The sequence below is a fragment of the Plectropomus leopardus genome, chromosome 18 (genome assembly GCF_008729295.1).
Source record: "Plectropomus leopardus isolate mb chromosome 18, YSFRI_Pleo_2.0, whole genome shotgun sequence".
Taxonomy (NCBI): Eukaryota; Metazoa; Chordata; class Actinopteri; order Perciformes; family Serranidae; genus Plectropomus; species Plectropomus leopardus.
Window position 1 is genome coordinate 25,246,726 of NC_056480.1, and position 14,895 is coordinate 25,261,620.

Here is a 14,895-nt window from a genome sequence, read left to right on the forward strand (position 1 = left end):
TAGTTCCTACAGAGTGGTGTAAACAGGCTGAGTTGAACAATCTTTAAGGTTATGGACAGTAAATGATCAATTTCACTGATCTGCAGGGTCAGCCTGGAAAAATGGGAAAAGACGGCAGAACAGGAGAAACAGGAGAACCTGTAAGTACACGGTTTACCTTGTCAGTGATCCACCAACCACAAGATGCTGTCTGTTTTTAAAAACATTTGATCGCAAAATGTGGCCAGACATTGATGCTCTATTTCTGTTTTCATTTCAGGGCAAGCAAGGTGAACCTGGACCACCAGGAAACCCAGGACTCAGGGGACTCCCGGTAAGTAACCACCAGTATACAGATTTGATGCAGCGAGCTTGCCGGGCCAATTACTAAGACTAATTTGCTACTGTTTCTCATCGGATACAGGGCTTTAAGGGCCACAGAGGAGAACCAGGAGCCCCTGGAGCTAAGGTGAGTTTATGTTTTGCATGTATCAAAGGACAACTACATTTTTTTTCCTGAAACACAAACAGTAGCATTAGTTCTTCAGCGCCATTCCCTAGCCAAATGACTCTCACCACGGGGAGCCATGATGAATTTCTGTCTGGTAAATGGCTCAGTTGTTGCTATGATAAAAACTGGGGGAAACATATTAATGGTTACCGAACAAAAGTGGTGGAATCTAAGTACATTTACTCAAGTGCTGTACCTAGATACAAATTTAAGGTACCTTTACTTTACTTGGATACTCTAATCTAATGCCACTTTCTAGCTTAGAGGGATGTTTTGTACTTTATGCACCTCCATAGTTATGTGATAACTTAATTAATTTACAAATTAAGAATTTTGCACATAAATAAAATGAAACTTTACAAGTGCAGCTAAAAGGATTAGTCAGTTTATTAGCAAATTAATTGGCAACTATTTTCTTAAATGTTTAAGTCTTTTTGCTTAATTTCGCACAACAACATTTCATGGTTTACAGTCTCTCAAATATGAAAACTTGCTGCTTTAATTATTTTAATTTATTAAATAGAACAAAGAACATTTCTGCACTGATAAAACTTATTTTCTTACTTTTCTTTTGTATGCAATTTGAATTTATTTGAGCTATTTGGGATTATAGGACCTGGTATGTACAGAAAAAAATTTATCTTTGGAAAAATGTTGTCAACAATTTAATTAATTGCCTGAACTTTGTTTTGCAAAAGCAAAATTGCAAACAATGTGTCATTTTGTCGATGGTTTGTAACTCTTTGGATTAGAGGTCACTGTTCAAGTCTAATATTGTTTAAAACTGTTCATATCAATGCCTGATTGTGGCTGTGGAATGGTGCAAATCTAAAAGCCCTTGTGATTTGTTTGTTTTATTATTCTGTATAGATTTTCCTTGCTTTGTATTTCAACTCTAAAATATCATGTCTGTCCGTAGGAACAGTCTTTCACACCCATTTGGCCTGTGAAAAATACAGAAATATAGTCCCAGTGTCCTCATATGAGTATTTCCTACTTAAAAACAGCTTGTTACTGTTGCTAAAATTGGTCAAACTATGTTCCATATCAAAAAACAAATGTTATTAAGTATAACCATACCATTTTATGGTTGATTTTATCAACCATAAAATCTGATCAGGTTTTGCTCACTTGTGCGGAGCAACGGTAGACTGACATGACAGAGTTGGCTGCCATCCTTTTTTATGTGTATTAAGTTTATTTTGCAACCACTATTTGGCACAAAAGTGTCCACGGATGAGGACAAGTTAAGCAAAATGATGTATAAGGTGTAACAAACCCAAAATTGAATGTCCTCATATGAGGACACAGGGTTGAAGGAGGTTAAATAGAGTTTCAATGCAGGACTTTTAGGTGTAACAAAGCATTTTACAATGCAGTATTCATACTTTTATTTAAATAGATCTAAATATTTCAGCCCCCCCAAAATAGCTTTGTTTCTTTCTCTTCTGTATGGTTTTGGAGAACATTACCGTTTTTCAGACTTGGAATCTCTGCGAACACGTAACTGAAGATTTTGGAAGGAAACATGTCTTTTTTTACTTTTATTTGACAAGGCCGAGCAGTGAGAGCTTCCACTTTTGGTGACAGCAGTGTTCAATTTGCACATTTCACTTTAAAAATGTCAGCTAGTGACAGTGTTTTACTCTGATTTGATGAGATGTGCAATTTTTTTCAGACGAGTCAATTGCGCTAATGGAACAGCTATTAGCTATTAACAGATAGCACTATACGGGCCAAATCATGTGGCCTGAAAGTTTTAAGTTGCATAGTGAATGTTATCAAATAATTTATTACACAATTTAATTTATTTAATTTTGATACTTATCTTCAAATGACCAAAAAATAAAAGAGAGAAGAACATTTTCTGTATATATCAGCATTCTTGGATATCTTTGATACTATCCACTGCATTTTGGAGAATAGCACACAGCCACACCGTGTTTGGCAGACCGCACTGCGATGTCAGGATATGTCTGACACTTGCATTTTTCTCTACAAACACCTTCTCTGAGAGAACCGCCGCACCTGCTGCTTTGTTTCTCACACGGCACCCGCCCGCAGGAGAGGTTTCTGCCACAGCGCCGTGACCAATAGCACGGCTCATTACAGACAGCTCTGACTGAGCCACAGCGAGGCGGGCGGCCTCTCAGCCTCGCAGACAGCAGACAACTTATTATAGGAGCCGTGAGGTGTTTCCATAGACACACTGAAAATTACCCTCCACTGCTCATAATTACTGTCACTAAATGTCAGTCAGTCGGAAATTATATTCACTATTATTCAGGAAATTGAAAGCTGATACATACAATTAGAAGTACAGATTTAGCTCAGTATCTCAGCACAATGTGGGAGTGTCACATAAATCCTTATGACGAACTCTGTGGGTCTTAAGTCCGCTGCTATCTGGTCAGTGAAGGGTCATTATAATAAGTTCTTTATTGTCGTATGCACAACAATTAGGCTACAGAGAAGCAGTCAAAGAATATCCTAGATCACTAGCTCCCTCCAAAAGTGCTCATTAAAAAAAAGCATTGTAAAAAAAAAAAAAAAAGGAAAAAAGGAAAGAAAAAGTGGGAATCTAAGATATAAGATAGTTCAGAAGTTAAAATGTAGTCTAGGGTAGAATAAAGCATCTCTAAAATATAAAGTAATATAAATATATCCTATACTCTATGGTAGACTAAATGCAAAATAGAGAAACTTAAACAGGGATGTAAATAATATACTTTATATATATTAATGAGACATGTATATAGGCTCTGCTTAGGCCTATGTAGATTGATATTGTGTACAAGTGGGCCTAAAAGGAGGTAGTATTTACTAATACTATCTTATAAAATGCCAAAAACAACAAAAGGCAGTAAAAAAACCAACTAAACATTAAGTACACTTGGCAAAATAATTAATATGGAGCATAAAAAGTAACATAAACTTTATATTTTTAATAGTTGTATGATTAACAAATTAAAAAAAAAAAGATATAAGGATTCAGTTTAATATTCTTGTCTTAGGAGTCTCACCTCTTTGGCTTTTGAGGAACTCACACTACAATAAAGCACAAGATAAAAACAGGCCAAACTTGATTTTTCTTATCCAGGACAATTTTCCTCAGAGTAAATCAAAATCAAGTAAACTACACCTTGGATTAAGCCTTAGAATATTTCTTATTTAGTCTGTTTCATTTTTGGCTGCCAAACAGGGAGAAGATGGAAAGCCTGGACCACCTGGACGTGACGGCAAACCTGGAAAGGAGGTATGCTCAGCATTATGTATTTATAGTTTGACTAGTTTGATTTATAGTTTGTTTTTTTTTTTTCTAACCAGCGTCAGCTTCTTTTCAGAGATGGGAAAACACAGTGAATCTCCACTGAACCAATGAACTTGGGTCATATGCTTCATAATAAATGGGGGGGGGGGGGGGGGGTGGCTCTGTGTAAACCTCTGTATTCTAACCTTATTAAAAAAAATCATCAGTTTACTTCATAGATACCTGATACTCTGCGAGAGCTCTGCATTGGATACTGGTGCTGGAATGTAACTCAAGTACTGTACAGTTTGTTATGTTGCACTTCAAAATGAGGACTCAAATGCAGAGGAGCAGGCAGGTGGTTTTCACAAAGAGTGAGCTTTCTTGCTGGTAAAAATATCTCCAAAAAAACAAGCAGACACAAAAGATACAAGCATCAAATCTAAATAGAAAAACCAGCCACAATGAATTGATGAACTATGCGGGAGGAAATTTTAAAACATAACAAATATATATACACCTAGAGCTAATCACAGGAACAAGACACAGCTGGAGGAGGTGGGCATGGGCAAAAGGAGGGAAACAGAGGGATTGGCTGACAACTAGGGAAACACTAGACTGAAGCAAACGAGACTAACACAGGAAAGGTGTGCAGGGAAGACTCTGGGAACAGGGACGGACTAATGAGTGATAGAGGACAGGTTGTGACAGAAAACAGGTGGGAAAACTGAAAAAGGCAGGAAGTAACATCAGACATGACACATGAGGAGTTTGAATTCCAGAATAAAACAGGAAATAAACTATAACAAAACCTAGACACATTCTGAAGTGCTTTTACTTTAACCCTTTGAAATTGGTTTGATTTCTTTCAAAAACATGTGGAGAGGGTGATGAGTAACTTAAAAATAGCAAGAAATTAGTAAAAAACTTACATGAATTTACTTAAAAATAAGCAAAAAGAAACAACTTAAAACTATTTTTTAAAGCATGATCTTTTTTCTATAACATAATTAAATTAAATTAAATATACAATCAAAAGTAATTATAAATATAGTTTTCTGAACATTTTCTCCCTGTATTTTTTTAAATTTTTTTTTGATAATGGCCACTAATACCACGCAAGCTAATTTAAGAAATGTCTAGGGAAATACATAACAAAAAACTTACTTTTATAAAAAAATATAAAATTATAATTTTTCAAGCACTTTTCCCAGGTCATATTTTTGTTGTTGTTTTTATACCTTTCTTATATTGTTTATTATTATCATTATTATTATTAATCATTTATTATTATTATCATTATTATTATATTATTATTATTATTATTATTTTTTTAATTTTTTAATTTTATTTTATTATAAAATAAAAACATTTTTTCCCCACAAATTTTTAAATTTTAATTTTCATTTCATTTGCCTTCTCGTGATTTTTTTTTTTTTGTTAATCAAGCCAATTTGCTCAGGTTTTAAAGGGTTAAGCTACTGAGTAATATCTAAAGTAATTAACTGAAATGAGCCCCACCTTTACCAGCTGCAACATTAAAGTCATGTACACATTAATGCATAACTACTTATAATCCAATAATATTGCATAAATCATTCTGAAATGGGAAATTCTGCATTAAGTACTTTACATTAAGCATTATCAGTATAATTTGATGCCAATACTTGGGTACTTTTACTTAGTACATAAGATAAGTACATTTAAGATTTTGCACAGATGGAAAAAAGTGGTTTCAATCATATTAAAAAGAAAACAATAAATAGGATTTACTTTAAAATGCCTACCTTAGCTTTCCTTTATGTATTTTCTTCATAAACTTAATACTGATATACATGCCCCCACACAAATGTTTCCCTTCTCTATTAAAATCTTCCATGCCATTCTTTCTTGTGCAGCATTCCTTCCTGGCTCAGTCCCTCAGTTCCTGAGAATAATCATTGCTGCTGCCTGGAACTCATCCTCCATTGATTGATGGAGAGCAGATAAAACTCCAGAGATTTAAAAAACTGTTTTGGACAGAATGCAAAATGTCCAGCAGACCACAGAATATTTAATCACCACTATATTACACCAGAGCTCCATTTGCAGCCATGTAAAATGTGATATCTTTTGACATTGTATGGGAGTTTTTTTCGCCATTCACCAGATGACAAACTGAAATCCCCCTCACGCACACATTCAAAGACTGCAGCACTTTTATTCCTCCTGTTTGTCGGGCGGCAGGATGTAACACTTCCCCCTAAAAAACCTCTCTACCTAACTCATCCTGTGGCTGCTGGGCTCAGAGACAGTTCAGTGAGTGTTCTCACGTCTCCTGAAGTAAGAATATTTTCCACCTACGTACTCCTTCACAAAAAGAGAGGGAGTTCAAGTTGAGCTCACTTCTACAGAAGAGGTTTTCCAATGAAGATTAAAGTTTTTCTCAGCATGCCCTGAAGATTAGATCGATTAAGTTCCATTGTTCTCAACATTTTTTGTTTCGGCAGGGCTCTATGGGACCTCCAGGCCGTGAAGGGCTTAGCGGGCCGAGAGGAGAGCCGGTGAGTCATTTTCAATCGCTTGCAGAACTGTCTGACACAAACATAAGACAGACGCAGCACAGTGTCAAGCAGACAGATAGATATGGACATAAAGTGGCACTCAAGTCGTTTCTCTTGCTGTCTACTCCATCAGTTTTCTCATGCTGTCTTCCCTTTTTTTCTCTCTTGCATCCCAGGGCAAACAGGGTGAACCAGGGCCATCGGGAAAAGCCGGTCTCCCTGGAACTCCGGTGAGTAATGCTTTCCTACCAGGCTTGGTCAGTATGTAATATTTTATTCCTTCATACATTTATAAAATTTCACCGAGATAAACTGTATATGACGGTATGAGTGTGTGGTGCTAACCCCCCCCCCCGTCCATGGATCTGCAGAAACAACCGAAAATACTATACTATGCATGACAGGCCAGTAGTTGGTGTGTAACTTTGTAATGACACACCATAGAAGAACACCATGCGCCTGCACATAAAGGCATTCTTCTACAGAGCGGTGAGTATAAACAAACAAGAAAACGATGGCGAATGCATGCAAAAGAATTGGCACCATTAATTGAAGCAGTAGAGTCAGCAGCACAAATGCAGCTCGGTAGTCTGCCATTGGCTATATGTATGTCTGAAGTGTAATGTGCACATGCAAAGTGTAGCCGTGACTTAACCTTTCTCACAGGATCTGCACATTGCCAGTTTACAAAGTGACAGAAGGGGCGTTTTCTAAAAATTAGACTCTGGAACCCGGTTTCAACAGTTTGTGTTTTCAGGCCCCAAAAACACTGTTGTCATGTGAATGAAGGACCAAACCGCAACAAAAGTTTACCGTTTCATGCAAGAACCGTGTAAATGGTCCCTAAATAATAATAATGCCCAAGCCCACTGTGCATAATCTGAAAATGCAATTTGTAACAGGCTCTTTGATAACAAACAATAGAAACACTTCGACATAATGCCTCAGTACAAACTGTGAGCCATATTCTTTGTTTCACAGAATGAACACATTTAATAGAGAGGTGCAAAGAGAAAAAGAAAATTTAAGGAAAAAGTAGCATTTTCAGAGCTAATAGAGCAAGCAGACACTGTACGTGGGATGCATAAGAAGGCGAGAGTAGGGTGTAAAGAATTTCCTAAAGAGATGAGCTGTCAGATCGGAAGAAATAGTGTCTTCCTCACCTGGGTGGGAACATCACTTTCCCTGGGTGAGCTGGGATTGAACGGAGTTGCACATGTTGCTGGAGAAAACTGATTGCAAAGTAATATCAGAGCACAGGAAACAGGTTGGAGTGGACCATCTCCTGGAAGCACAATGGCTATAATTCCCTCAGCAGGTTTGTGTGCCACGCAAAGGTTTTGAATTTCATAGGTGCATTCACGGATGAAAACCTACGCAGAGTCCCAGGTGACAATGATCTGAATCATCTTATGATGCAAAAATGCAGATGGAGTCGGAGTCATGTGGGGATTTGGAGGGCAGCGTGTATCAAAAAAAAAAAAAGAAAAGCTCAGGATGGGTATAAAAGTAGTCAATGTATTTACAAAGCCCCTTTACAGCTGGCATTAATATCATTTTATCCAGTGGTGTGGACTCGAGTCACATCATAACTTGGACTTCAGAAAGGCTTGTTTCACAAATTTAACAACTCTAGACTTAACTTGAAAAAATCAAAAATGACTTGTAACCAAACTGCAACCTCTGAGGCTGAAATATTAAACCTGTGCCAAAAACTGCAGTTCCTCTAATGGCCACAAGAGGCTGGCTCCAGAAAGGCCTCAATCCTCATAGACCTCCATGTTAAAATGCCCAATTATACATCAGAAATAAACATGTTTTAACATGTCTTAACCAGGGTTGAATCAACTGGTGGGTTGCTATGAGAACACCATCCCGATATTAATAATAACCACTGTACAAGTGCAATGCAAAGCGACGGCTAGCCAGTGGGATACACACATGCCCTATATTGATTGTGTGGCCAGACTGGATTACCACGAAAAAAGCTCTCAACTCACACAGAGGTAGCGTGACTTTATTCTCTGCTCAGGACGCCATTACTCCACTATATCTTTTCAAAGGAAAGTATAATACTATATTAACACTCTGAATGTTACAGAGAACATCTTTAAGGAGCTTCTGAAATATGAGCCTTGCACTTTACTGGCCAGGTAGCATGTCATTTCAAAGAGCTGTCACAGCCCTAATAAAAAAGCTTTTGGGGCCCTTGTACTCTATGTACTCTGACAATTTTGCTGAGCACACAGATGAGGTTAATTAAAACCAGCGAGGGTCCAGTGATTACTGAGTTTATAGGCTGACAGCGGAGATGAAGAGGAGGGAAGCAGGCAGAGGTCATCATGACAGATATAATACGCCCTATACAGTAGATAGAGATAGCAAGAGCGTGAGGAGAATTTTTAATTTGACATGTTGCCATCATTCACAACCAAACGTGTTGTGGGCAGAAATAGAAGGAGCTGCAAAGTAGTCAGTGGGTTGGAGGATGGTTTCTCGGGAGGAGGAATAACTGTTGCTAACTGGAGGGCAGACGTTATGCAGCCAGCTATCAGAGAGGAGTGGATGATATCAGTCAGCAGAGGGAGCAGATCAGCAGAAATAGCCTGCAGGAGGGATGAGGGCAGGAGCCAGATGCAGAAAGGTCACAGGAGAGAGTGTTTGAAGGTATTTAGAGGCAAAATCAGATATTTCTAAAAATGCTATCAGATGGCTAAATTTACCACACAGACAGAGGAGGGAGCAGCGAGTGTAAAGAAGCAGAGAGCTATTCAAGAATGTAAAGAAAGGTGAAAATGAGAAAGTGAAATACTGGGCCTCATGCAGCAACATTCTCTTGAATGTCTCTTATATTTTCTCTTAATTTTCTGGTAAGAGAAAATATAAGAGAAGTCAAATCCAGATGCACCAACTGCTCTTAAGCACCCAAATCAGCAATGATGAATCCCACTTCACCATAAGTCACCTATTAGCACTGGTAATACCGCCTGAACACTATAGTATAAGGGCAGGTTTAGTGCTGTGTGCAAAGACTCACATGACCAAGACCAGAGATATGACACCAAAAAAGTCTATAAAAAAGAACTTCTGCCATGTGGAGTTAATGTAGGCCTACTGTTAAATCAACTTAAACATAATCATGTAAATATGATTACAAGGAAATATAATATTAGTATTAAAGGTAAAAGTACACATGCAAAAAGGTTTAAATAAATGTAATAAATCAAAAATGATTAAAATAATTTAAAAAAATAATAAAAACAAACAATAAAAAGTCTTTTGCATGAAAAATGACTTACAAGATTTGAGAAATAGCTGCAAATTAATTTTCTAATGATCTGACTCATTGTTTCCACTGCACTTGTATATCTTCATATTTTTGGTTTGTGCACAAAAATCTTAATTTGTAAATTAGTTATAGTGGAGCAGAAGAAGAGAATAAAATGCTCAACAAAAATTAAAGTATCCTCTGATTTATAGTTAAATACAGTACTTGAGTAAATGTACTCAGTTAAGTTACGCCACTGGTCATTTGGAATCAATGCACCAAGTAAAGCAATATTTCTTTAGCCCTGAAATGTGATAATCCAGTTATTATAATTCCCCTAATACTTCAACTAAATTTGATTAAATGATATTCATGCATTTTTAAAATTTTTGTCAAATATAAAACTTATTTGTCCTTGTGTTGGACAACAATTTGTGGACTCTGGACCACTTGTAAAATGTTCTCTTACCTAAGAGAAAAGCAAAAATAAGAAAACATTGATGAATCCCAAAAATCAATGGGTACTAACAAAATAAGAACAAATCCTAGATATGAGCAAAAATAAGAGAAAATGTGTTTGTATATTGTTTCCTGAGGCCCATTCTCTCAGTTCTGCAAACATGAATACATTTCTTGACTCTGTGGTTGCCACAGCCAGCTTGTCTTCAGGCCCGCACGTCCCCCTGTAAATATGAATTTTAATCTCTACAAGCTGGCATGTCCCGCTGCAAGATTGGTTTATGAGATTTTCATCCGCTGCATGTCGATAAGAACTGCAGCTAAATGTTAATCTATCTGAATCCTCAGTAATGAGCGAGGCTTTTAGAATACAAGTACAGTATGCCACATGTGTGCCATGTGATGAGCGGTCTTGTCTCTGCTGTCCCACAGGGTCTTAGAGGGGACAAGGGAGAGCCGGGCAACCCTGGATTACCGGGCTTTAGTGGGCCTAAAGGCCCAGCGGTGAGTGGGAGATTTGACACACTTTGATTCCGAGATTAATTTTAGCTCACAAATATGACCAGCTGTGTAATGTAACTTTGATCTTATTTTTTTTTCAGGGGCCTCCTGGTCCAAGCGGCCCCGAGGGAAAACAGGTAAACACTTGGTGAGACCACAATAATTAACATGATGCAACATATACAGAGTTCTTGCTAACATTCTGTGGTTTTGGTGTTTTGTAGGGGATGCCAGGCAGAGTCGGTGATCGTGGACTCAAAGGAGAAAAGGTGAGTATAAGAAATGGAAACAAATCCATTATTTAAACAGATATTATGGTAATATCAGACCGGATCAACTGACTGATACAACTGAGAGATGCAAATGTATCAAAACTTAGTCAAATGGCAGCAAACAGTCATCATACTCCAAATCTCTGATGTCCATAGATGTCCTCAACAGAAAACATATTAAAAAATGTGCTTCTCATAATTTCCTGTTTTGGCTCATAATTATCAGATTTAGACTCAGCAAACAGCCGCTTTACCCTTAGGGCCCGCTTTAATATTACACACACACGTATCCCTCTGCACACAAATTGCGCTTTTCAAAATCAAGCTTTAAAAAATGTTGACACACACATTGACACATTGATATCATTTTCTACTTTCGTTGAGTTAACAATTTATACAACTCTGACTTGCATTTTGCTGCTGCTGAAATCCTTTGAAACAGTTACATAGTTTTAATTTATCCTCACTTTGGACTGATGTTTTGTTGCTTGGGTTAAAATTCAATTGTCATGTGGTTAATCTATGCATATGGAAAAAAAAACATTTCTTTGTATATTTTGTTGGATAAAAACAACTATATGAGAACTATAGATGGCAGTGGAAAAGAATTTAATACAGAAACTAACAATCTAGACGATTTATACCAATTTACAAAACTAATTTGGTTATGTTGAAGGTCGTTCAAGCTTGATCTTGTACAACTGCTGTCCTCTAATCCAGGGAGACGCGGGTACAAAGGGAGATAAAGGTCAAATAGGAGATCCAGGTATGCCTGGAAACCCTGGACCCCCTGGCAGAAAGGGCCACACGGGGATGATGGGCATGTCGGGACCACCAGGAGAAATGGGACCTCCTGGGCCACAAGGACCTTCAGGAAACCCCGGAGTCCCAGGCCAAAGGGTGAGTCAAAAAGAGGTCCTCAAAGATTTCAAATTAGGAACAGATGATTTAAATGAATGATTACTGATTAACGTTGTTTACGTCTCAGGGAGAGTCGGTATCACTGGAGCAGATGAGGCGGCTCATCCAGGAGGAGCTGGCAAAACAATTAGATGGTGAGAAGACATTTATTTAGTTTCTCGTCTTGCCTGTAGACCTCAGGGGAAATAATAACCACATCTTTTATTTTGTCTCCAGCCAAAATGGCTTACCTCATGGCTCAGCTCCAGCCAGCTCATGTGAAGAGTACAGCAGGCCGTCCAGGACCCCCGGGCCCTCCAGGTAAGGACGGCAGTACTGGACGACCTGGCCCCCCTGGAGAGCCTGGTATGCCTGGACAGAATGGAGGAGAAGGACCCAGGGGACCCATGGGCCCTAAAGGTAGGACAAACCCTCATAGAAGTGTTGTTTGTGTGTGTGTGTGTCCTTTTTGAGGTTTTCATTCCTGCACTATTTCTGCAGTGTTTACCATTTCCCAGTTCTCAAATCGGTTCAACTTGACGTCTCCAAAAGTATTTTATCACTGAAACCACTTTCTGTATTGGCAGAGACTAAAATCATTCATTGCATTTAAAGCTGACTTCAAACATTCCACATCGAATACTAGAGACCAGAGAGAAAATTTTGTGCCAAAATTGGAAATTTTAACTTGGAAAGTAACCTCTTGCATCTTTAAAAATACATCTGAGGGATGTTTGACATAAATTCAAAGGGGGAAAAGGTAACGCCTGAAAACTTACTCCATGCCAAACAAGTTTAATGAAGACAACGTTTCGATCCTGGATCTTCGTCAGGCCGAAAAGATGAAACCACACGTATATTTATACGTAATGCACAACAATAGGCTGATGATCTCTATGGTGGCAGGTGTTGTTAACACTCTGAACTACTAAGGACAATAAAACAATTGATGATCAACAATTGAATAAATATATAGAAAATACATAGAAAAAGTACACAAGGAAAGATAAACAGTGATATCAAGTCCTTTGCACAAAATATCAATAGATAAAAACATTGTATCAAGATTCTTTATACTGAAATTTATCTTTAAATCAAAATAGTGGTTTAGATGGTAAACCACACATAGCCGCATTTACACCAAGCGGTATAAATGCGGCTCATGTGTCATCCATTTCAACAAACAGCGATGGTTGTTCAGAGTTGTTGAATAATAATGATAAAGGCTGAATATATGCAGTAATCATATATTATTTTCCCCTTTCTTCCAGGTGAGAGAGGATCCAAAGGAGATAAGGGGGAACCGGGTATTGGCGAAAGAGGAGAGCAAGGACCCGCTGGCCCGATAGGTAACAACAATTCTATTACTGACTGCCTTCATCCATCATCATTAGGTTGGTTTCACTCAATCTGGAGTCTCTAATTATTCCTCTCACTACTACAGGTCCAGCTGGTCTGCCTGGTTACGGTAAAGACGGAAGCCCGGGACAAGCCGGAGCCCAGGGAGAGCCAGGAAACCCTGGCCCCCACGGTCAGCCCGGACCTCCAGGTCCTCCTGGCCAATGTGACCCCACCCAGTGTGCCTACTACGCCAGCCTGGCTCAGAGACCCCACACCAAAAATGTCAAGGGGACTTAAGAGACACAAAGAGCTTGAAGTCCAGCTGTATTTATGAACTTGGTCTGAGTCAAGAACATTTCTTTTAACCTCAAGTACGGAGGGCTGAAGCAATATGTGCTGCCGGTCAGATTCTTTGTTTTGTTTGTTTTTTTTGGTAAGAAGCTTGGGATGGATGGGAATGAAGCATCGAGGGACTATTTTGGATTAAATATGGGGTAAAGTGGGCAGCTAAAGAGTTTTTTTTTTTCCTCACTCGCATGCTTCCTGTAAAATATATAGGGAGAAAACAAAGGATGATGCAACTCCCTCCTCTCAACCCCCCCCCCCACCGTCGGGAGGGAAGATTTGGGAGTCTGATATCGTATCATGTCATCAGTAATTATCTCAAAAGTTTGGCTAGGCGTTTTCTCGCAGGAATATGTCTCCACCACAGGCTTTTCGCCTCACACCATTTTGCATCAATTATTCGCAGCCCGCACCGTCCAACCAAGCAATACCTGTCAGTTACCGCTCACTAAATTGATCTCTTGCTAGAGATCCTCTGCGAGTCTATTGGTAATTACTCAGTCAGGGGAATTATCTGTTTTATTGTCATTGATGGGAAATGGGGAGGACAGACAGTGTGAGGAACAGTCTCAGATACCAATAGTGATTTTGTGTAGGAGTGTTAATGAGTTAGTGTGGCGAGTGATGAATGACCACTTTTGTTTGCTGCTTGCCTCCGAGCTGGTGGCGGTGTACTTGTGTCGCCTTGTTTCGGAGAGCACTGGCACCCCAAAAGCAGGAAGAGAAATAACTTTTAGGAGAAAAAACAATCCCCTTTCAACAAATTTTACTCAATTTACAATTACTCAAACACATCTGATTTATTTAAAGAGATTTTATCCTGGGAATAAACTGGAGGCAGCAGAAATCACCTCTCTGTCAAAACTCTTAAATTAGAGTCTTGGCAATGTTGTTGCAAGCTTTTGGACGGATTTTAAAACTTTTATTCCAAAATTCAGTCTATTTGCCTAACATGGAAACCCACGCTTTCAATCATTTTGATTGAATTTGTTTCAGTTAACCCTAAAACCTAAGCAAACTGGCTTGATTTCCTTCAAAAACATGAGAAGAAGGCAATGAGCAATAAGTAAAGAAATGACACAAATTAGAGAAACAAAGGAGAAATAAAAAAAGTACAAGACAATTCACAGAAAATTATTTTTAAAAAAGAGTAGTATGAAGACAGTATGCAATGGAAATGACCAAAGATAGTAGTTACAAAATTTTTAACTTTATTCTAGATTTGTAATTATGATAATTATTAAGTTTTTCATTTGTCCAGAGACATTTCTTCCTCCCTTTTTTCTTTTTTCTTTAGGCATTTTCCCTCAGCTTTTTAAAAATAATTTTCTATATATACAAATTCCTTGCAAATTTTGGAACACTATTTACCAAGTTGCCCACTGCCTTTTTTCCATGTCTTAAAAAAATAAGGCTAATTTGTTTAGGGTTCAAAGGTTCAAATACTTGTGAAAGGCATCTGAAAGCAGCACAAGGAAAGCTGTGTTGCTCCAGATTTCAAAGGATTAAAGGTGGATATCTAATCT

At 38.2% G+C, this 14,895-nt stretch overlaps 1 protein-coding gene across 3 annotated transcripts in view; it reads left to right on the forward strand.

Moving 5' to 3' along the window:
- The window catches only part of col22a1 (collagen, type XXII, alpha 1), a 71,853-nt gene extending 57,405 nt beyond the window's left edge, over positions 1–14,448 (forward strand). For all 3 annotated transcript variants that reach the window (XM_042506667.1, XM_042506669.1, XM_042506668.1), the window contains 14 exons: positions 87–140; positions 260–313; positions 404–448; positions 3,693–3,746; positions 6,230–6,283; positions 6,460–6,513; positions 10,443–10,514; positions 10,613–10,648; positions 10,736–10,780; positions 11,504–11,683; positions 11,772–11,838; positions 11,921–12,103; positions 12,955–13,032; positions 13,128–14,448. In XM_042506667.1, the coding sequence (XP_042362601.1) occupies positions 87–140; positions 260–313; positions 404–448; positions 3,693–3,746; positions 6,230–6,283; positions 6,460–6,513; positions 10,443–10,514; positions 10,613–10,648; positions 10,736–10,780; positions 11,504–11,683; positions 11,772–11,838; positions 11,921–12,103; positions 12,955–13,032; positions 13,128–13,321 (1,170 nt within the window). In that variant the 3' untranslated portion in view covers positions 13,322–14,448. The remainder of the gene's footprint in view (positions 1–86; positions 141–259; positions 314–403; positions 449–3,692; positions 3,747–6,229; positions 6,284–6,459; positions 6,514–10,442; positions 10,515–10,612; positions 10,649–10,735; positions 10,781–11,503; positions 11,684–11,771; positions 11,839–11,920; positions 12,104–12,954; positions 13,033–13,127) is intronic.
- Positions 14,449–14,895: the final 447 nt, after the last annotated feature.